The sequence below is a fragment of the Panthera tigris genome, chromosome C2 (genome assembly GCF_018350195.1).
Source record: "Panthera tigris isolate Pti1 chromosome C2, P.tigris_Pti1_mat1.1, whole genome shotgun sequence".
NCBI lineage: Eukaryota > Metazoa > Chordata > Mammalia > Carnivora > Felidae > Panthera > Panthera tigris.
In genome coordinates, this window is record NC_056668.1 from 92672956 (window position 1) to 92695270 (window position 22315).

At 41.0% G+C, this 22315-nt stretch overlaps 1 protein-coding gene across 2 annotated transcripts in view; it reads left to right on the forward strand.

The window, feature by feature from the left end:
- The first annotated feature begins 1091 nt into the window (after positions 1-1091).
- The window catches only part of NCEH1 (neutral cholesterol ester hydrolase 1), a 59197-nt gene continuing 37973 nt past the window's right edge, over positions 1092-22315 (forward strand). Inside the window, exon 1 of one of the 2 annotated variants that reach the window (XM_007077088.3) lies at positions 1092-1445. In XM_007077088.3, the coding sequence (XP_007077150.1) occupies positions 1308-1445 (138 nt within the window). In that variant the 5' untranslated portion in view covers positions 1092-1307. Of the gene's footprint in view, positions 1446-20320; positions 20467-22315 lie in introns of those variants that run through there. The other variant, XM_042956553.1, reaches the window with a different exon arrangement.

Here is a 22315-nt window from a genome sequence, read left to right on the forward strand (position 1 = left end):
TGCTCTGTCTCTCTCTGTCTCAAAAATAAATAAACGTTAAAAAAAAATTAAAAAAAAAAAAAAGAAAAAAAAAGATACAAAACCTTTATCTCAAACTCGAATGCTTGAAACACTATTGAAGTGTTCCCCTTATATAAATGTTTTCTTCCAACTTTGAACAAGAAACCAATTTCCTCCTAATAATCTCATTATCAGTCCCAAATTTATGACTATTTTACTTCTTTGGATCAGATTAAATTTAAAAGACTATATTAAGGTGTAAAATTGTATGTACCAGATGTTTTAAGGATGTTTAAGTTTCAATAAGATTGGATAAAGTTGTGCTCTTACCAGCTCCTTAAACAGTTCTTCCCAAGGGTTTCCTTCTGGATTTCCAGTTGAATTCTGCTGATGAAGTTCTTTGCCCCATTCTATATCCACCCTCTCCCACACTGGAAATCGGGATTCAAATGCTTTTTCTGTTACTATTGACCCACTGGAAGAATTTTTTCAGGTGGCATTTCCCCACTTATTCATTTATATTAGTACAGACTCCTGGATTTTATTCATTTATTTACAATCCATTAATTATTTATTTTGATGCTAAAATTACCCAGCTATTGGGAGATCCTTCAGGCTGTCGCTTGTGTCCTTTTGACCAATTCCATAATTTTTGAGCACTTCCTTATCTTCCAGCACAACAGATTCATCTTCTATTTTACCTGCCCCAGCCTTGGAATCACTCTTTTCTCCAAAGAGCCAGCAGAGTCGTGGTTCTTTTCACTGGAGAATGAGATTTGGAAATCAAGACTTGGATGCTAGATATACTACTGGCTTGTCATTGAGCTACGGGAATTTATTATCCTTTTTCACCACGTATCCATTGCAAGTCTGGCTCGGGAAGACAGTGGATTTTTATTCCCTTTCTCAGTCTCTCCATTTTGAGTCAGAATGGCCCACGTACTTTGCACCCACACAGAGACTCATCCCATTGAAACTATTCCCGGTTTCAGTTTGGGATCCTTCTGGAGGGAGGCCTTAGTCACAGGCGTGCAATACAGACCTGTGTCCTCCAGAGTCCGCTGTGCTTCGCCCAGCTCAGCCCCCGAGCTTTCTCAAACCTGAAGCGTCTGCAACACTTTGCAAGGACACCGAAGACAGGGCACGTCAGCGCTCCGACTTCCTCCCTACGCCGCCTCTGATTGGCTGCTGGGCGTATAAGAAACGGTGAATGAGCGGCTGACCCTTGCAGAAACTTGCTGGAGGTCTCCGGGTGGCATATACCTTTCCTCCCTCGTCCATCTGCCGGCAAGCCGAGCCGGGGGAGGATGAGGTCGTCCTGTGTCCTGCTCACCGCCCTGGTGGCGCTGGCCGCCTATTACATCTACATCCCCCTGCCCAGCTCCGTGTCCGATCCCTGGAAGCTGATGCTGCTGGACGCGACTTTCCGGAGCGCACAGCAAGTGGTGAGATGCAGCCCAGCGCTGATTCTCTCTCCCTCTTAAGCAATATTTGGAGGGGGAAGCAAGATTTCCTGACCGCGTCCCACGAGAACGCATATTTTTTTCTAACGCACTTAGGCGATCGATTTTTAAGGTGGTTCAGTCGGGCTTTTTTTCAGGGTGTCGCATTTGCCTCCTTACTAGCAGCGGGCTAGATCTGTGTCTTCTCTTCTGCGTTGGTGATCGAGAAGGTGAAGTTCTTGAATCGAATTTGACAACTGTTTAACCCTTCGTCTGTCCTAAGCGCCCCCCTTCCTTCTTGGTTTGCAACGTCAAAAAAACCACCTTACAGCATTTTAGAAGCCACCCTTCCCCCCATTTTCATTCTTCCGTAGGTAGGGGCCAGGAGAGAGTGAGCTAAATGTTTTAGGAAGGCTGGGGGGGGGGGGCAGTCTCTGATTCTTGGTAATGCAGCCACCTTAAAAGCAGAAGCCGGCACGGGCGGCCTCCCAACATCCTCGGACCGTGGAGCTCTCCGTTCCCGGGGGCTGCAGGCAGGGCTCGTCTAAGCACCTGAGTAACCGCAGGGATCTCCCGTTTCATGCGTGGGGCTTATCAGCTCAGCCCACGGAGGAGGCCAGGAGGCCTGGCAGCCTGGTTAGAGGAGAGGCGGTGGAGGGGGCGGCAGCATGATGCACTTTTCTGCCTGCCCTGCGGCATTTATTTTATGTCCTCGGCTGTCAAGAAGACAATCTTTACCCCAGCCAGGATACTCCTGCTTTTACCCTGGTGGGTGACATTTCTGTCTCTTGTATCATGGGGATGCATCTCTTCCCCATAGACAGTAAAATAGAACTGGAGTTTATTCTATAGTAAGAGGCATTCGTTTTAGTGGCAGAGAATCTGAAATCTGAACTCCAATCCGCAAAGCTGGGCCTTATTATTCTAACCCTCCTCAATCGCAGGTTATTTTTGTAAGCTCCTTTTTTTTCAGGAGTGACTAAACAAAGAGAAAAAAATCATGATATTTCCTAGAGGGATGATGTTCCTTTTCCCCTGTCTGTTCTGTGTGTAGGATCACAGAGTCTCTGAGGCTTTGTCCTATCAAAAAGCCACTTAAGTAGGGTATGGTAGCACCTTCCTACTAGGGATTTGTTTTTCTTAAATCCAGCCATGTTTTCAATCCCAAAGTCCCCTGTTGTCCCTTAGGGATGGTCTATGAAGTTACAGACCCCCTCCTTCCCTCCTGCTTACTGACATGGTGGAAGAGTGACCATCCCCTTCTCTAGCCTTTGTTTCAAGAAAGGCAATCTTCTTGTAGCAGGCCCTACGGCCCCTCTCTTCCTTCAGAAATTCTGTAATTTGGGAGTGATATCCTTTTAAGGTTTTGGGGTACAATGGCATTTACCCTGGATGGGTTATAATGACCTTCAACAATAAGAATAATGACTAGTAAGAATAAGAAAAACATGAAAAATGGCTATATTGCCTGCAGAGATTGTTAGTTTTCAGGTCACCAAAGAAGTCTTCCTCATCATATGTAATTTGGGAAAAGCCAGGTTTGGAGAAAAGCCTTTCTTCCCTAACTATAGGCTGTCAACCCATCAAGGGCAAGGCCTTTGGACCCTATGGTCCACTAGCTAGAATGTGCCCTCAGCTGGTGTTTGGGAGTGATAATGAGTGTAAAGCCAGGTCACAAGATAAATGAGGTAACCAAGTATCCTCACCTGACACTGTGGCTTGGGAGTCAGTTTGCACAGAAGTGGCTCTCCTCACTTTTCTTCTAAATTATGAAATATTAGAAAGATAATTCAGACCACACGGAAGCACATTCTACCCAATAAAGCATTTTACCAATGTCACTCCACATCATCCTGAGGACAAGGCAATGTGACTTAACACATTGTGAGTAAGAGCAGGACAGGTTGAGTCCTGCCTCCCTGAGTCCCGTTCCAGCCAGGCTACTTGCTGGCAGTGAGGCCAGGCCATTACTAACCTTACTAACTGGTCCTCAGTTTTCCCTGTAAAATGGGGTTAATATCTACCTTACAAGGTTGCTGTGAGGTTTAGTAATGCATTTAAATGCCTGGACCTTGTAGTTATTCTTCTAAGAGTTGTTCCAAAGGTCCACTATGGATTATGAAGATCTGTTGGATTGCCCAACTTTGTTCAAATGGTAAAACAAATGTAAACTGGACATGACTTATCTCATTGAAATGTGGAGAGCTACCACTAGATTGCATGGCATGAAGTTTGTTACCCAGACAATTTTAGTTAGAGCTGACTTGCTCAATTACAAAAGCAACTGAAGCTACTTCAGAAGTGAAGCTTGGCCTCTTGGCCTACTTCTTAACACCATAGGCTCGCGCCCGGCATCAAGAAATACGAATGCTGCTTTTATTCTGTGTCATTGGCAAACACTGCACCCTTTCATGCCAATTTTTCCCCCTCCTTTACCCTGTGCAGGTGATTCAGATTATTGAGATTATGTTCATTGTGCTTTTTTTCCTGGGGGGTCCTCCAATATTACCTAAGAAGAAGGTACTGGAGATCTTTCTCTAAAGTCCTCTCAAACACAGATGCTGCATTAGCATCACCTAGGGAGCTTTAAAAATCCTGATGCTTGGGGGCACCTGGGTGGCTCAGTCAGTTAAGCTTCCGACTTCGGCTCAGGTCATGATCTCCTGGTTTGTGAGTTTGAGCCCCACGCCCCGCGTTGAGCTTTGGGCTGACAGCTTGAAGCCTGCTTCAGATCCTGTCTCCCTCTCTCTCTGACCCTCCCCCGGCCCCACCACTTGCCTGCTCAGTTGTGCTCGCTCTCTCTCTCTCTCTCTCTCAAGAATAAATAAACATTAAAATTTGTTTTTAAAAATCCTAATGCTTAAGTCCTATCCTATGCCTATACCAGATTTACTCGGAGGTAAATTCCAGGCATCAGTTTTAAAAGCTCCCCAGGTGATTTCAATATGCAGTAAAATTTGAGAACCAATGCTCTTTAAGGTAAATAAAATGCATTACAGATGTAGGCAATATGTATTCCTTAAACTGAACACATGTTGCTGGGGATGGCCCCTTTTACATTAGCATGGATTAGCTTATCAGATTAGTTGGTTGACACTTTGGCTGTAAGAATCTAAAGGGGATAAAATACTAGCTAGGCAAATTTCAGGGTTATAGCAAAGCCTTCATAAGATGTGAGCAGAACAGCACACAAAAAAGGTCTGGGAAAGGCAGAGGAGAGAGAGGTGTAGATGAAGATTGGTCAGCCAGAGACTAGAGGGACAAAAGTAGGGAGTTGGGCAGGTTCTGGAGGCTGATCTCAGAATGGTGTGCAAGGAAAGATTTTTTTATTTTTATTTAAAAAAAAAAATTTTTTTAACGTTTATTTATTTTTGAGACAGAGAGAGACACAGCATGAACGGGGGAGGGGCAGAGAGAGAGGGAGACACAGAATCGGAAGCAAGCTCCAGGCTCTGAGCCATCAGCCCAGAGCCCGACGAGGGGCTCGAACTCGCAGACGGCCAGATCGTGACCTGAGCTGAAGTCGGACGCTTAACCGACTGAGCCACCCAGGCGCCCCAGGAAAGATTTTTTTTAAAATAGTAATCCCAACACAGGTGAAGATCCTGAGAAGTTCACACTGCTGAGTTTGGCAATATTCATTGAAAGCAGTAGAAGCATGTTTATTCTCTGACCCAACAATCCCTCAGTATGAATTTATTTTTCATATTTTATTTCTTTATTCAAAGAGAGGGGAAGTCTGCGCACACGTGAGTACGTGGGGGATTGACAGAGAGAGAGGGAGAGAGACCAAATCCCAAGCAGCCTCCATGCTGTCAGCGCAGCTGGACTTGGGGCTCAAGCTCATGAACTGGGAGATTATGACCTGAGCCGAGGTCAAGAGTTGGATGTTCAACCAACTGAGCCACCCGGTGGGTGCCCCAGTATGAATTTAAGTACTCAGTGATATAGGCAAGGCTATAGCTGTGGAGATGGAAACATTTTACAGAGTCAAGAACCTTGCTCAACTAGTCAGAAAGTACTGCTGTTTTATGAGAAATATGGGGGAACATTCAGCAACCTAGGTTTCTTTTTCTTTTTTTTTGCAGCATTATTTAAAAAAATTTTTTTTTTAACGTTTATTTATTTTTGAGACAGAGACAGAGCATGAACGGGGGAGGGTCAGAGAGAGGGAGACACAGAATCTGAAACAGGCTCCAGGCTCCGAGCTGTCAGCACAGAGCCCGACTTGGGGCTTGAACTCACGGACCGCGAGATCATGACCTGAGCCGAAGTCGGCGGCTTAACCGACTGAGCCACCCAGGCGCCCCTGCAGCATTATTTAAAAGAATGAAAGCAAGTAATATTAGAGATTACATAATTATGGTACACATAATTTGGGATACTATACATTCAAAACCTTTAGGTTATAAAATAATGTTTAATGACTTACAGAAGATTTGTACTGTATGTTAAGTTGGAAAACGCAACAAAACAGCATATATGCCATTATCCCACTTAAAATATTTATATCCCAAAACCTATAGTTATGTATATCTATTTGTCTATCTATACTTAGAGAAAAAGTAGAAGGATCTAATTTAAAATGTAATTTTTTTCTAGGCCATAAGGTTATAGCTTCAATTTTCATATCTGTATATTCTAGTTTTTCTACAATGAACATGTAGTAATAAACGATTTAAAAAAATTTTTGTAGATTTCCTACTTCTAAAGTGGAATTGATGTGTACACAATGCCAATGTGATTAATATTTTAGTAATTGTTCTATAAGAACATCAGATTTCTTGACAAGAAGCGTCCTGGATCCCCTGACACAGCTGTCACAGGGCCATGCTTCATGCTCAATTAGATGTGACACAGATCAAAAGACCACTATGTGCAGTGTTAGGGAGATGCCAAAATGACCTAAAAGAACCTACAGCCTGGTGGAATGGAGAAGACATGTTAATATACAGGTATTAAAAAGGTAAGAGCTGATAGGCATTACTGAAGAGGCACAGTTCCAGAAGCTCATAGGAGGGAGGGGTTATACGCTGTTTAGAGGAGGGGCCAAAGGCAATGAGGAATCTTAAGGGAGTTCAGAGCAGGGGCGTGGCTTGGCTTACCTTGATCATCTCCCAGCTTACTAGTTCTACTGTGTATCTTTTTGATGACATAATGTAAAAGATTGTTGAAATTGGCATGTTTGCTGAATGTTCCTCCTATTTCTTATGGATGTCAGTGCTTTCGAACAAGTTGAGCAAGGTTTTTCATCTTGTAAAATGCCCCCAAACATCAAAATGCAACATGTCTCCTCCTGGATGTTCTGTGCATGATGCATGTGCCTTCAGGCTGTGTGAGGGTGGTTTAAATGACAGCTGCACTGTCATGCCGTGAAGAACTCCAACTTGTTAACCTTTTTCATAACCATTCATGAACTGGGACTTTTACTAATGGCTGGTAAATTTAATGTGAGAACATTAGTAAATATTTAAGTTTTGTCTGCCATTTTCTAGACTTGTTGTGATACATATTTATCCATGTAAATTAGAGATTTCACCAAGCTCAATAGTTTTTAGTTGACTTGATGGAATTTTTGTAAACACATGGCAGCAGAAAGGCTCTAAATAGCTTTAGGGGCAATATTTATTTATTTATTTATTTATTTATTTTTAACGTTTTATTTATTTTTGAGACAGGGAGAGACCGAGCATGAACAGGGGAGGGTCAGAGAGAGGGAGACACAGAATCCGAAACAGGCTCCAGGCTCTGAGCTGTCCGCACAGAGCCCGAAGCGGGGCTCGAACTCACGGCCCGAGAGATCGTTACCTGAGCCGAAGTCGGCTGCTTAACCGACTGAGCCACCCAGGCGCCCCTAGGGGCAATATTTAATCGGTATTAATCCTGACAGGTGAGCAATCTGAGTCGGGCTACATAGGCGACACCTTCTGATGGATCCAATCAAACATTAAGGTCAGATTGACTCAGCTACCAGGTTTGTTTGTAAATAATGCCTAATTTACAGTTTTCCTTGTTATTTTTCTGAGAACCCTACAAATATAGCCCTGAGCGCAGGAATGTTATTGTATTTTAGTGGGACCTTCTGTTTCTAACATGTGGCTTGAGCTTGATCTAAAGACCTTTTTGTGAGGTGTGGAAGTGCAGTAACCGTTCTTAACCAGTATGTTTTTTTTGTTGTTTTTTTTTTTTAATGTTTGTTTTTGAGAGAGAGAGAGAGAGAGAGTGCGTGAGCAGGGAGGTGCAGAGAGGGGGACAGAGGATCGAAGAGGGTTCAGGTTCCATGCGCTAACAGCAGGGAGCCTGATCTGGGGCTCAAACTCCTGAACCTTGGGATTTACAACATGAACCAAAGTCAGACACTCAACTGACTGAGCCACCCAGGCTCCCTTTAACCAGTCTGTTAATACACAATTACATCTTTTAAAATAATGAGTATATATTATTGCCAAATGAACCGATGTGGGAAATGTGTATTACTTATTTTCTCCATTTTATGTTTATAAAGAATTCAGAAATGTAATTGAATTTCCAAGTGGCAAACCCAGCTATATTCTAACTAATTTGTGTCATATTATTAAATTTTCACAATCTACCTTTCAGTATTCCAAAATAAACTTAAAATACTACCATTTGGAAGTCATCACTCATATAAGAAAAATTGACCAAACACCAACTGGCAAAACAAAAATGAAAGACACATGCCTGATCTTGAGGAGTTTCCAGTGGGGTGAAGGGGAGATAAGCCTATGGACAGTTACAGAGTAGCACTTGAATGACAGAGTTCTGACAGAGGCTTTATGGGTTGCTGTAAGAGCCTTAGAAAGGACCTGTAATATGCACCCGGTCATCGGGCATTGAGGATTGTTACCCTTTCACACGGGCATCTAATCTGAGTCATCCAGGTTAAGTGTTTACAGTAAAAATATACAGTAACCTCTATTAAGCATATAGTGAGCATTCACCCTGTGCCAGATACTGTGCTATTTGCTTGGCATGCAATTCATTTAGTCCATGCTAGGATTCTTTGAGGTGGGTGTTCTTATTTTCCTTATCTTACAAAGGAGGAAACTGAAATGCAAAGAAAAGTAAATTGCTCAAGCTGACATAATTTATGAGAGGTAGAATCACGATTCAACTCCTGCCTGTCTCACTCTGAACTCTAGAGTTTAACCATTGTATGAGCTTGCCTTTCTACAGGACCTTAGTGAAGGAGGTGGGGTAGGAGAACAGGAGGGAGAAAGAAGGGGCATTCCAGTCAGAAGGGACATTCCGGTGGAAGAGGATGATAGAGCCAAGGAACTAAAAGTTGCTTAGACCTCAGAGTGGTAAGGCTGGAAGGAAGCACAGGCCAGATAATGAAGGGCTCTGTGGGCCAAGCAAGCAGCCACTGAAAGGTTTTTCACAGGGAAACCCCATAATCAAGCCTGTGTTCTAGAACAGTCTTTTCTCAGTAGCAGTGTAGAGACACTGGAGTTTAAGAAAGCAGGCGAAGGAGACAGTCCACTTAGAAAGTAATCCAGGTGAGAGGTGGGAGCATGAACTAATAAAACCAGGCTGGCTGGCAGTGCAGCTGAACCAGATTTGCTGATGAAGGGATTATATGGGGTAAAGGAGAGAAAGGAGCCAAAGGTAGCTCCTGGCACACAGACTCTAGAGAACTTGGGTGAATGGTGGTGATGATCCTGATCTAGGGGAAGGAGCAGATCTGAAAGTGAAGGTAATAGATGTTGGACCTTGTTTTGAGGTGTCCATGGGACTAGTCCAAGGACAGCTTTTCACGAATATCTTACAGCAACAAGACCAGAGCCCAGGAGGGAGAGAGAGCTGGGCTGGAGATACACATTTGGGAGCGGTTGGTGAATGGGTGGTAGTGGAACTAGTGGGAAAGGATGTGCATAGGGTGAGAGTAAGATTGTGTGATCCTTCTGGGGACACCCGAAGGGGAAACCAGTGACAACATAGGAAGAGGAAGCCAGCCCTAAGAGAAATGAGATCCTGACGAACATAATTTTTCATTATTTTACATTCATATAGCAGTCTAGATTTTTTTATTTTTAAATTTTTTTAATGTTGATTTATTTTTGAGAGCGAGAGAATGGGGTGTGGGTGGGCAGAGAGAGATGGAGACAGAGAATCTGAGGCAGGCTCCGGGCTCTGAGCTGTCAGCACAGAACCCGACACGGGGCTTGAACCCACGATCCGTAAGATCATGACCTGAGCTGAAGTCGGGTGCTTAACTGGCCAAGCCACCCAGGTGCCCCAGCAGTCTAGATTTTATAAAGGTTCCACCTATCTCATTTTTGCCCTCAAAATCTATATTTAAGTTTTGTTTTGTTTTTTTCTAAAGTAGGGTCTATGCCCAGTATGGGGTTTGAACTCACAGCCCCAAGATCAAGAGTCACATGTTCCACCCACTGAACCAGCACAGGTGCCTCACCCCTCATTTTATTTTTATAATAAATAACTGGCTTGTATGAATTACTTCCACTTATCAAGTGAGGAAACTGAGGCTCAGAAAGGGTCAGTGACATCCCCAAGAGCACATGATTAGTTCAACAGAGACTGGAATCACATGTCCTGGGCTCCTATTTTGACACTCTCACAGCTGAGCCAGGCTGACCTGAAAACAAAGTCCTCTGTGATGGATTTCTCCTTTTTGCCGCTGGTTCTGTCTCTGTGACCAACGCCTACCTGTGGGAATGCTCGTGATAACTTGATGCTAGTTGACTGTATCCTGACCTTTTTTTGAACTCCCACAGTTAAATTAATCTACAGTAGTGTCTCCCAATCTTGTTCTCATGCCCTAGACTTGATTATGTTTGTAGAAGTATTCCAGAGGAGACTGGGGGGAATAAGGAGGAAATCGGTCTGTATGGGCTTGAATGCTAGAACTCAAAAGATTTATATAAGAAATTAAAAAATGATTCTCAAGCAGAATATGAAGTCTGATAAATTTTGAATGGCTATGAAAAATGGTTTTGCGTTTTTACTTCTATGAAACACTTAAATATCAATGTTGCATGGCCCATGGTCTACCTGTAATCCATTTGTGTCACACCTGTTGGGAAACTCTCCTCTCTACAGTTTGTAGCTATTTAAATACAAGTTTACTATTATTGCTATTAAACACAGATAGTCCCCAAGTTACATATATCTAGGTAATCCTATAACTTATTGTCAAAACCAGGACATTTTTGAGAGTGCTAGAGGCTGCTATTAATCATGCTTGGACAACGGTTTTAAACCAGAATTATTCCCAGACAAATCTGGACAGATGCTCCGTCTACATTTATTTGGCTTGTCAACATTCAGCATAATCAAGTCAAAGTTGTAGAATGATTCCTGGACTCCCTGTTCTGCTCAAATCTGACTGTTAACCCTCCAGTGGATCTCACCACCACCACCCCCCCCATCCCTTCCCTCACCCCTGGCCTCCTGTCCCCTGCAATAGTCGCAGAATAAAAGTACTATGTTCCTTAATGGGCACATAGAGCCTGCCACAGCCTCTCCCACACTGCTGAATCCAGTCTCCCTGTTCCCATGACAGTCTGCATGTTTGTATCTGACAACTTTCTTCCTGTTACTTCTGCCTCTCATGCCCTCCCACATGCAGACTTTGGCTAACATTCCACTCATCTTTCAACACCTACTCAGAAATTGTCTCTTTTAGAAACTTTACCTTTTTCCCCAGTCTGCCTTAATCTCTCTTGGTGATTAAGATTGCTTTACACTCTGCTAGCATTTGTGTGTGTGTGTGTGTGTGTGTGTGTGTGTGTGTGTGTGGCCCCTGTATGTTTCTTTCCTTAGGTTGCTGTCTCTTTATGTAGAAGCTCCCCCCCCCCATATTCTAGGCTTTCTCAGCTATCATAGACACAATTTCCTTCCTATCTGTTTTAGCGTTTGTTTGTGGTTGAAAGATCATTCATTATAGAGAAAACAGGAATTCTTGGTTCTGCTTTCTTTCAGTCTTCTGTGACATCATTTGTCCGAAAGGGCAGACTTAATGCTTTTATGTGCCTGTGACCCTGAACTTACCCCAGAACAGTTTTTTGTTGCCCTTTGCAACATTTTTTTTTCTTTTTTTGCAAGCCTCACTGTTTTCTGGGTTTCTAACTTCCTCATGCTATTTTTGCAGATTTATGCTTGTTTTTGAATTTGTAATGAACTTATCTGCTTGTTTTAACAACACTTTAGGCCGTCTCCTTAAAAGATCGCTGGTGGATTCCCACATTCATTTGGTATCGTTCTACCTTTCCGTTTTCCTCTTGAATGGATAATTGATAAATATTTCATGAAAAATTGATTTCACTGACCGTCTTCTGCACTGCCTGTCCCATAATATCATCCGTGCCCTGGGACTCAAATTACCTTTGCTTTGTTCTGAAGTCTGCTTTTCTAAAATGCAGGATGTTTATCTCATTATTCCTAGTTTATGCCTCAGTTCTAACACCTCACTGAGTTTATTCCTAGTTTATGCCTCAGTTCTAATGCCTCACTCTGTCCCAGGGTTACAGATCCTTTCATTTCATGGCATTGTTCTTCCCTGTTAGTGAGGAGCAAGTCCACGGTAGCAATAATCCCTGCTTCCTTGACTTTCTTAGCAAGGCAAATCAATTCTGCTTGTAGAAAATGATCTGCTTTTAATAGGAAAGATTACTGTCAGATATGTGTATAATAATGGATCTGTTTGGGGCACCTGGATGGCTCAGTCGGTTGAGCGTCCAACTCTTAATTTTGGCTCAAGTCATGATCTCATGGTTCATGGGTTTGAGCCCCATGTCAGGCTCTGTGCTGAGAGTGCTGAGCTTGCTTGGGATTCTCTCTCTCCCTTTCTCTCAGTCCCTCCTCCCCTCTAACAATAAATAAATAAATAAATAAATAAATAAATAAATAAATAAATAAATAAATAAATAAATAAATAAATAAATGATCTATTTACTGAATTATAAATACAACCAATAGCAAAGTTAAATAACTGATGGGGGAGGCTGGCTGTGAACAGGTCTGGGGAGACTCCATAGCCCTTTCAACTGTATTCCACAACTTCCTATTATGATTGTTCAGTCTTCTCCTCTTCAATCCCCTGCACTCTGAAATGTTTTGTATTAGTTGTATGATCCACATTATGAAAGCATCACACAGGGATGTATCATGTATTTACAAATTTTAGTCCTGGAGGATTTTATGTATTATGCATTTACAATTTTAGTCCTGGGGATGCCTGGCTGGCTCAGTCAGAGGAGCGTGTGACTCTTGACCTCAAGGTTGTGAGTTCAAGCCCAATGTTGGGTATAGAGATTGCTTAAGAATAACATCATAGATAAAGAAAGAATGAATGAACGAATGAATAAAATTTAGTCCTGGAGGATTTAACCTGAAGAAGTTCCATGGTTAAATAAACTGGGGAATGATGAGTTAAATACAGTTAACTTGGATTTCTTTTTTAATTGTAAGACATTTCAGAATCCCTGCCATACTAACATGTGTTTTGAATCTTAATGAGAAAATATATAGTGAGTCCCAAACTTAACTATAGATCCTTCCTTCTTTACAAAAAACTTCATGATACTGATGGTGTGTTTACCAAATTTGGGGGAAATTTTTCATAGTGCTTAAGTGCTTAAGTGATTTGAGAATCAGGGAGATCTGTGTTCAAATCCAGACTCTGAGCTCTACTGGCTGTGTGACCTATTTAACATATTTAACCTAGGAGTTTGTTTCTTGATCATGTAAATGGTCATGATACTTAACCCATAATGATGTTAAGATTGCCTGAGGTTATATGTATAAAGTTTTATTGTTTATCATCATTATCACACATAAGTTAATATGTAAAGGACTTGCAACAGTACCTGACATAAGAAATCTATGTAGTCCAGATCTGATTTTGACAGTTGTCTACAGTTGTCTGCAGTATACTCCAGCAGTAACATGCTGTTTTGTATTCTTTTGTTTTTACCGTTATTCTTGTCAATCTGTTGCTGTTCTTACTAGCAGACTGGCTCTATACAGGTATAGCTCTTTTTAACTTCTGTTGGCTTTGGCTATTGGATTTAAATCCTGGCATTAGCACTAACTAGTTTTGAAACTAGTTGGGCAAGTTACTTGAACTCAAAGTTTTCTTATCTATAAAAGTGGGATAATGATAGTGCTTCCCTCAAAGCTTGATATGGACTAGATGTGACTACATATATAAAATTCTTGGCACAGTGCTTGGTATAAAGCTAGAACTAAAAACTTCTTATGGTTAAAGTATTGGAGTCCATGGCCTTAGTTTGCTGGTGTTCTACCTGAGTAGATCTATGAATCCTCATCATCATAGCTAACTCCTACATTTTACATACATAATAACTCAATCTTTATAACAATCCTGTAAGATAAGTACTATTATTCCTATATTGTAAATGAAGCAACTGAGGCACAGAGGGGTTAAATATCTTGCCCAAGTCACACACCCAGAGCCAAACCTCTAATTCAGGGACTCTGGCTTTAGAGTTAGTGCTCTAAAAGCCAAAGAAATTGAATGTCTCTTAGGCCTCCACTGTCTTATATCAAAGATCTCCACTGGAGTTTGTCAAGGTATCAATTCATTTTAGAATATGATGTCACCTGGAAAGAGTTCCTTAGACTTCAGGTACCTAAGATACAGTTAGTGACATGACATTTTGTTGTATAAATTAAAGTCCTTTATTTGAATTCTGTCCCAATGGTGGACCATCTCGCCACGCTGTGAAATGGTGAAGTACTTGCAAGTAGGGCTGATATTTTTCTCAACAGAGGGCTTTGGATTTGCTTAAATGATTGCCATCTGTTGGGCCTAGAGATCTGGCCTATACCTATGGAAAAGATGACTTTGACTTCTGAAGTTATTAAAGGCAGGTATCTTCAGCTGACCACCGTAACAGAAGAAATTCACAATGGCTTCTATCATTCATTAACAACCATATATTGGGCACTTATAGCAATTCACAAAAAAAACAGCACTTGGCCTTCCTAGTGCTACAATCACATGCCAAAAATATGTGTCAAGTAATCATATAAAAGAAAATGTGAATATTGAGAAATTTTTTGGCATGTCAAAGGTGATTGAAATCCCGTGAAGACATGAATCCTCTAAGGAAACGACGTTGGATGAGAAGAGAGTAGTTTTAGATCTGAGAAGATGTGGTACCAACAAAGGGGACAGAGCAGTCAGGGAACAAAGAGAAATACGGAGGATGGGGGGGAGGTGGGGGAAGTAGAGTCAAAGAAACCAGCAGAGAGCAGTACCAGGAGAGGGTAGTCAACTGTGTTGAATTCCCCTAAGAGATGGAGGGACATGAGGATGGAATGGAGTTTATCAACCCTGCATCCTGGTGGACTCTTCAGTATCAGCCACAAAATCTACTCCCAAGCAACTGTGGAGTTTACATTTCAGGGTCTCAACCTGTAGCCTGTTTTTTAGAATGATTTCAAGGATATCTGCCAAAACTAATGTTTTGATTGGTGATGCTCATCGTATTGAGCTATCATTTCTGACAGGAAGTAGCCAAAATAAATTTTACAGCTTGTGATTAAAACCTGAGATGGAGGTTACTGATGGATATTACTGAGGTACTAAATCTCTCTCTATATATACATATATATGCACATATACATATATATGCATATGCATATATATATGTATATATGTATATGTGTGTATATATACACATATACCTATATATAGTATATTTTATTATATATAGTATATTATATATACACTTATATGTATTTATATATTATATATAAATATATAATATATATTTATTACATTATATTATTATATAACATATATATTTGTATATTATATATTATATATACACATTTAAATGTAATAAAATATACTGTATATTTGTATATGTATACATATTTATATATAGTATATTTTTTTATTTTTAAACTAATTTTCTTTTTTTGTTTTTAATTAATGCTTATTTATTTTTGAGAGACAGAGACTGAGCACCAGCAGGGGAGGGGCAGAGAGAGAGGGAGACAGAGTCAGAAGCAGTCTCCAGTCCCTGAGCTGTCAGCACAGAGCCTGACACAGGGCTCAGACTCACGAACCGCATGATCATGACCTGAGCCAAAGTCAGACACCCAACTGACTGCGTGCAGGTGCCCCATTTAGTACATTTTAAAATGTGTATTTAAAAAATTTTTAATTTTTTAATGTTTATTTTTTTGAGAGAGACAGTGAATAGGGGAGGGGCAGAGAGAGAGAGAGGGAGGCTCAGAACCCTAAGCAGGCTCTAGGCTCTGAGCTGTCAGTACAGAGCCCGACGCAAAGCTTGAACTTGTGAACTGTGAGATCATGACCTGAGCCAAAGTTGGATGCTTAACCGACTGAGCCATCCAGGCGCCCTGTATTAAAAAATACTTTAAAAGGGGGGAAAAAGTAAAATGGTTAATTTCCCCAAATAACTAATTTTAAATTTATGTTGGTTAATTTATCTATGTGGAAACATATCTTAAAATTTGGACTTTATAGGCTAAGTAGCTTTTTCTTTTTTTTTTTTTAATTTTTATTATTTCATATATATTTTTAATTTACACCCAAGTTAGTTAACATATAGTGCAACAATGATTTCAGGAGTAGATTCCTTAATGCCCCTTACCCATTTAGCCCATCCCGCCTCCCACAACCCCTCCAGTAACCCTCTGTTTGTTCTCCATATTTAAGAGTCTCTTATGTTTTTTCCCCCTCCCTGTTTTTATATTTTTGCTTCCCTTCCCTTGTGTTCATCTGTTGTGTGTCTTAAAGTCCTCGTATGAGTGAACAAAGTAGCTTTTTCTATCTGCTTCACAATGAGGTTCACATCAGATGAATATTCAACTTTCTCCTTGTAGATTGAAGCCTATTAATTCTGTGGTTAACAGTATACCATGTAAATGCACATACTATACTTTTGTCAAGAACAGTGGGCCAGTATTTTATAGGACACACCATATGCTGTATTTGAGCCTTAGTTAGCAGCTCTTACTGCTAGCTAGCTTACCTTAGAAGCTCTTACTGATCCAAACCAATAACTTGATAGTTCCATTTCCTCACCTAGCAAATCCAAATTGGCATAATTCTGCAAATTAAATGAAGACATTTTGGATGAAAACAGAAACATTGTTATTGGTCATGTCTACAGAAGGAAGCTGAGTGGCTGTGATTTTCAGTTACTCTAAAAACAACAAGATTTCCCTACTCCATAAAAGCATATTTGGGGGCAAATCCTAGAACGTTAACTGCTTCAAAAGTTGGACTTTCATTTGGGTGTTGTCAGTGGTTAAATGTCTTTATGCCATTCCCTCTGCCACCCACTTTTGAGTCTGAAAGCAAGCATATGAAGAACAACACCAGACAGGGGGAAGTAAGGGCATTGCAGGGAAAGAGCAGGTGCACAGTTCTGAGGTGAGATAGCATGGCACCTACAGGGTGTTCCTTCTATGGAGTCTCTGTAAGGTATATATAAGAAGTTTGAAGGAGATATTTATGTAACTTCTATAATTTATGTAGAACTATTTAATTTAATATTTATGTAATTTATGTAGAACTAGGCTCAGTCTTGTGTTAAGATATATTCCACTGTTTTAATTATGCTAACTCCAGGTCAGCTAATAGAATTATGAAAACATATAACAAAAGTGTGAGTTTTCAAGAATAAGTATGGCTTAGTGAGAAAAGCTTTAAACTACTTACTAAAAATATTCTCTGTGACAAACCTGTAGAATGGCTTTTAAATTTGGGCAGCCAAATATATAATTTGATTGAAAAATTGTTTGTTACTGTTATGTGGATTTAGTAGTTTTTTGTTTTTCCATCTTAAACAAAAACTTCTTTAAGTCAGTCTTCCTTGTTGTGTCCCCAGTGCACTGCTTCAGAAAAGTCATTCTTTGTTTAAAGTTTAAAACACTGCAGTTGTTGACAGCTATGGTGCCTTACTTGAGACAAAAGCTTCTTGCACGCACATCAAAGGGGGTGGGTCTACGCTTAGGGACCTCTTGCTTGAACCACCCAGTCTAGTTGCTGTCTCTTCCCTATTTCCCTGTCCTGCTCCACCCTGTTCTTTCCCTCCGCAGAACATAGGCTATTGGGAATTGTCTTTTATTTATTTATGTATTTATTTATTTTTAAAAATTTACATCCAAATTAGCATATAGTGCAACAATAATTTCAGGAGTAGATTCCTTAGTGCCCCTTACCCATTTAGCCCATCCCCCCTCCCACAACCCCTCCAGCAACTCTGTTTGTTCTCCATATTTAAGAGGCTTTTATGTTTTGTCCCCCTCCCGTTTTTATATTATTTTTGCTTCCCTTCCCTTATGTTCATCTGTTTTGTATCTTAAAGTCCTCATATGAGTGAAGTCATATGATATTTGTCTTTCTCTGACTAATTTCACTTAGCATAATACCCTCCAGTTTCATCCACATAGTTGCAAATGGCAAGATTTCATTCTTTTTTTTTTTATTTCATTCTTTTTTTACATTTATTTATTTTTTTGAGAGACATAGAGAGACAGAGCACAAGTTGGGGAGGGGCAGAGAGAGAAGGAGACACAGAATCCGAAGCAGGCTCCAGGCTCCGAGTGGTCAGCACAGAGCCTGATGCAGGGCTCGAACTCCTGAACTGTGAGGTCATGACCTGAGCCGAAGTTGGACGCTTAACCGACTGAGCTACCCAGGAGCCCCCTAAAAAATTTTTTTTACATGTATTTATTTTTGAGAGACAGAGCACAAGTGGGAGAGGGGCAGAGAGAGAATGAGACACAGAATCCGAAGCAGGCTCCAGGCTCTGAGCTGTCAGCACAGAGGCTGATGCTGGAGCTTGAACCCACAAACCATGAGATCATGACCTGAGCTGTAGTCAGACACTCAACGTACTGAGCCACCCAGGTGCCCCAAGATTTCATTCTTTTTGATTGCTGAGTAATAGTCCATTGTATGTATATGTACCACATACATGCATTTGTCGATGGATGGGAATTGTCTGTTTAATTACTTTTAAAAAATTTTTAAGTTTATTTATTTTGAGAGAGAGAGAGAGAGAGAGAGAGAGAGAGAGAGAAAGCATGAGCAGAAGAGGGTCAGAGAGAGAGGAGAGAGCAAGAATCCTAAGCAAGCTTCTCACTGCCAGCATGCAGCTCGGTATGAGTCTCAAACTCACAGACAATGAGATCATGACCTGAGCTGAAGGCAGATGCTTAACCAACTGAACCACCCAAGCACCCTGTTTAATTACTCCTAAGTAATTTGTCTTCCTAAGTAATTGTGTCTTCCTGGCCAGCTGGAAGCTCTGTGAGGGGAGGGAGCATGTCTGTGGGTTTCATCACCATGCACCCAACTCGTAAAAGTACCTGGCACGAAGTAAACACATATTTGTTGAGCAAACCCATGATAGCTTTTACTGTAAAGAGCTGTGGTAAAGATGTCCTGACAGGAAGTTTTCCCCATATACCCCACTTCTCAAATAAGGCATCGTCAGTAGGATCAGCACCAAAATGTGCTTGCTTTTCTCCCAGATTCCTGTTCCTCTCCATGAAGAGCCCAAGTAGAAAAATGATAGGGGGCAGGTTAGCTGCCTGCTCTTTTCAGAAAGCATGAACTTGGGGTGCCTGGGTGGCTCAGTCAGTTAAGCGTCTGACTTCGGCTCAGGTCATGATCTCACGGTCCGTGAGTTCGAGCCCCGCGTTGGGCTCTGTGCTGACAGCTCAGAGCCTGGAGCCTGCTTTGGATTCTGTGTCTCCCTCTCTCTCTCTGCCCCTCCCCTGTTCATGCTCTCTCTCTGTCTCAAAAATAAATAAACGTTAAAAAAAAAAATAAAAAAAAAAAGCATGAACTTAAAAGCAACAATGAAGAGAAATATAATCTACACTATGTTAATCTGTTCACAATTATATTAGGCACTAGTGTTGTACCAGACAGTATACCAGTCCTAGGGGAACAAAAGGGAAGGAGGTAGATGTTATATTATCACTATCCATTTCCACAGGTATCAAAAGTAGAAGCTTGAACTAAGAACTGGAGAGCTCAAAGGGAAGAGTGTCTGAGGAGTGAGTAGGGCAGGGTGCCATAGAGGAGACGGCAGTTGAGATGGATACTGAAGGATGAACAGGAGTTCGATTGTGAGAGGAAGAGGGAGAAATTCCAATAGCAGATGGAACCCTACAGGTTAGCTTTCTGTAACTTTGAGGACGGTATATATAGTATATGGGCGAGATAGGTTGTACATGCGAAAGTGTGTCCAGGGAAGTAGTATGTAGTAATAGGAGTAGATAAAAGGTATGTTTGTACAGTAGGTGGATTATCAGGAGATGGAGAATGTTCTTTAAGCTATATAATCCCTAGCTGTTACAGCTGCTTTAAAAATTTTTTCCCATAGAAGCATAATTCCTTGAACAAATTACAGGACTGAATTATTTTTTATATACCATAAGAGGTGTAGAATCATGCTATGGAAAACGCAGAACATAGAAAAACTTGACTACAGTCTCACCTTAACACAGCCACCACTCGCTTTTTGTTATATTTCCTCTCAGTCTCTCCTTTTGTGTATATGTTGGCTTACTTTTGTTGGATGCTATCACACTGTATATACAGTTTTATGCACAACTTATTTTACTTATCATTTACCAGAAGGGTTTGTCGCATTATCGCTGCATAATATTCCCTTCCCTTTGGAATGGATGTATCAGAGAGCAGGTGCCAGTTTTAACCTAACTGTTCCCCTGTTACCAGATATTTAGACTATTTAGTTACTTGCTATTGTAAATAATGTTACTGTGAACATATTTGAATACATAATCTTTTTGTTTTTAGGGTTTTTCCTTGAGTGATTGCCCCCAGTTGGAACTACCATATCAAAGGGTGTAAATATTTTACAGGCCTTATTTCCCATTTCCAAGTTATTTTCCTGTACGTGATTAATAGCAGTGTAAGAGAATGCCAGTTGTGCTGTGCCCTTCCCAGCACGGACAGTTGTCCAGTGGATCATTGAGCAACGCAGGTTTGAACTGCGTAAGTAGAGCTTACACGTGGATCTTTTTTTCAGTACAGTACATAAATGTATTTTAACTCAGCCTCGGAAAGAAGACTTGTGTTTATTAAGAGTCTATAAAGGAGTGAGCGAAAGTCTCTGGAAGCAGTTTTAAAGAAATATGTTAGTCAGTGGTAGCGACGTTGGATCATACATATGAACTTCCTGCTTCTTTGCAAGGGTGAAGTCATTTACTTGCTCTAGAAATTGCTTTGGTTTTCAGTTTGTGAGGATTGCCAACCTCCACCCCTGCTTGTATTGTAGGGCACTGCACATCCAGAGTACCTCCCAGCATTTAACACATCTGTCAGCCTCAAGGAGAAGGACCGGTGACCCTTAGCATAGTACCGGGCACCTATCATTGTAACACCCAGTTACAAATAGCCCACCTCCCAGCATCCTTGGAGGTGATGGTAGTGAAGGAGACAGTACTTAGGCAGCTTGGACTTTCTTTCATACTTACACTACATCATATTATTTTATGGTCTCTTTAACATATTTTCCTTTTGTCTTCTAACTTTAACCCAGTTTATTATCTCACAAAAATGAATCTTTATCCCCTATTTCTTTTGTAATCCCCAAGCAGTGATACCTTAATTACTTCTGACAAGGATACTATACTCAAATCAAGGATAAGGAAATCTTTATGCTTTGAAGGGAAAATAAATCTTATTTATTTATTTTTTGCTTTGAAGGGAAAATAAATTTTAAAAAGAAACAAGTGCATCAGCCTCTGCAGTCCTTAGAGAGCCCATAAATCCCATTCAGATTCTCCATAATTGCCATATCCATTATCATTGCTCTCAGATTGTCCATAATTCCCGGGTCCATTATCATTGTTCTCTAAACTGCTTCTATGCATCATTGCAATTTAAAATGCAAAAGAAACAAAATCCCAAAATCAAATATTTCTAATTTTATGTCTCAGTTTTAGTTATCGCTATCCAGGTGTGGGGGAAGAACACTGTCAATTAGGCATCTTATTTGTGTGGAAAAAAACGTGTTCTGACTTTTAGTCCAGCAGCTTGAGAGTCCCAGACTGATCTGCAGACATGTTATCTTTGATCCACATTATATATTAAGTATTTTTAGATTCATTGCCAACACCTAAAATTCAAGATCTTTCACACAACAATCTGGGCTTCCTACTTCCCTTGAAACGTCAGATCATCTGGCAACACTAGGCCAGACTTTCCATATTCCACAATCATCTAGGGGCAGCACAGCTTCTTCCTTATTTGGGGCCTTGTTTCACCAGTTTGCCACAAGCCTACCACTCCCCTGACAGAGTACAACTTACTTTATTCATTTGCATTAGCTGTTCTGGCCCCTGAAGACATGAGTTTAAGACTTAAGTTCTACAGGGTTTAGTGTTAGGTAGAAGTCGGTTAACTGAGGACCCAGCACAGTCCTCTGGTCTGGTTAGATGCAGGATCAAGCTGAAGTAAGATCAAGCATAGGAACACTGCGTGACATTTATGGTCTATCCCGGGGCAAATGGTTGGGTACTAGTTATGCTGAAGAGCAGACAGAATTGGAGCCAGTAGAGGAGAAATAATACTTAGAAAGTAGTCCCTGCCTGGGACTCGGATCTGGATTGGAGCCCTGGCTCTGGCCCCCAAATAGAAGGAGACTGTAAATCATTCGAATTCAGTTTAAGTTTTGATTTATAAAATAGGACTGGACTAGGTAAGGCGGTCCCAAACCAGTTTTAAGGGGTGTTAATAGGCGTGAGGCGGTTAAAGAGTAAGCGGAGTTAAATAAATTTCTCTCACTTCCGAGACTTGTCAGGGTCTTAACAAGTGTTGTGCCTTGTGAATCTCTGAGAGA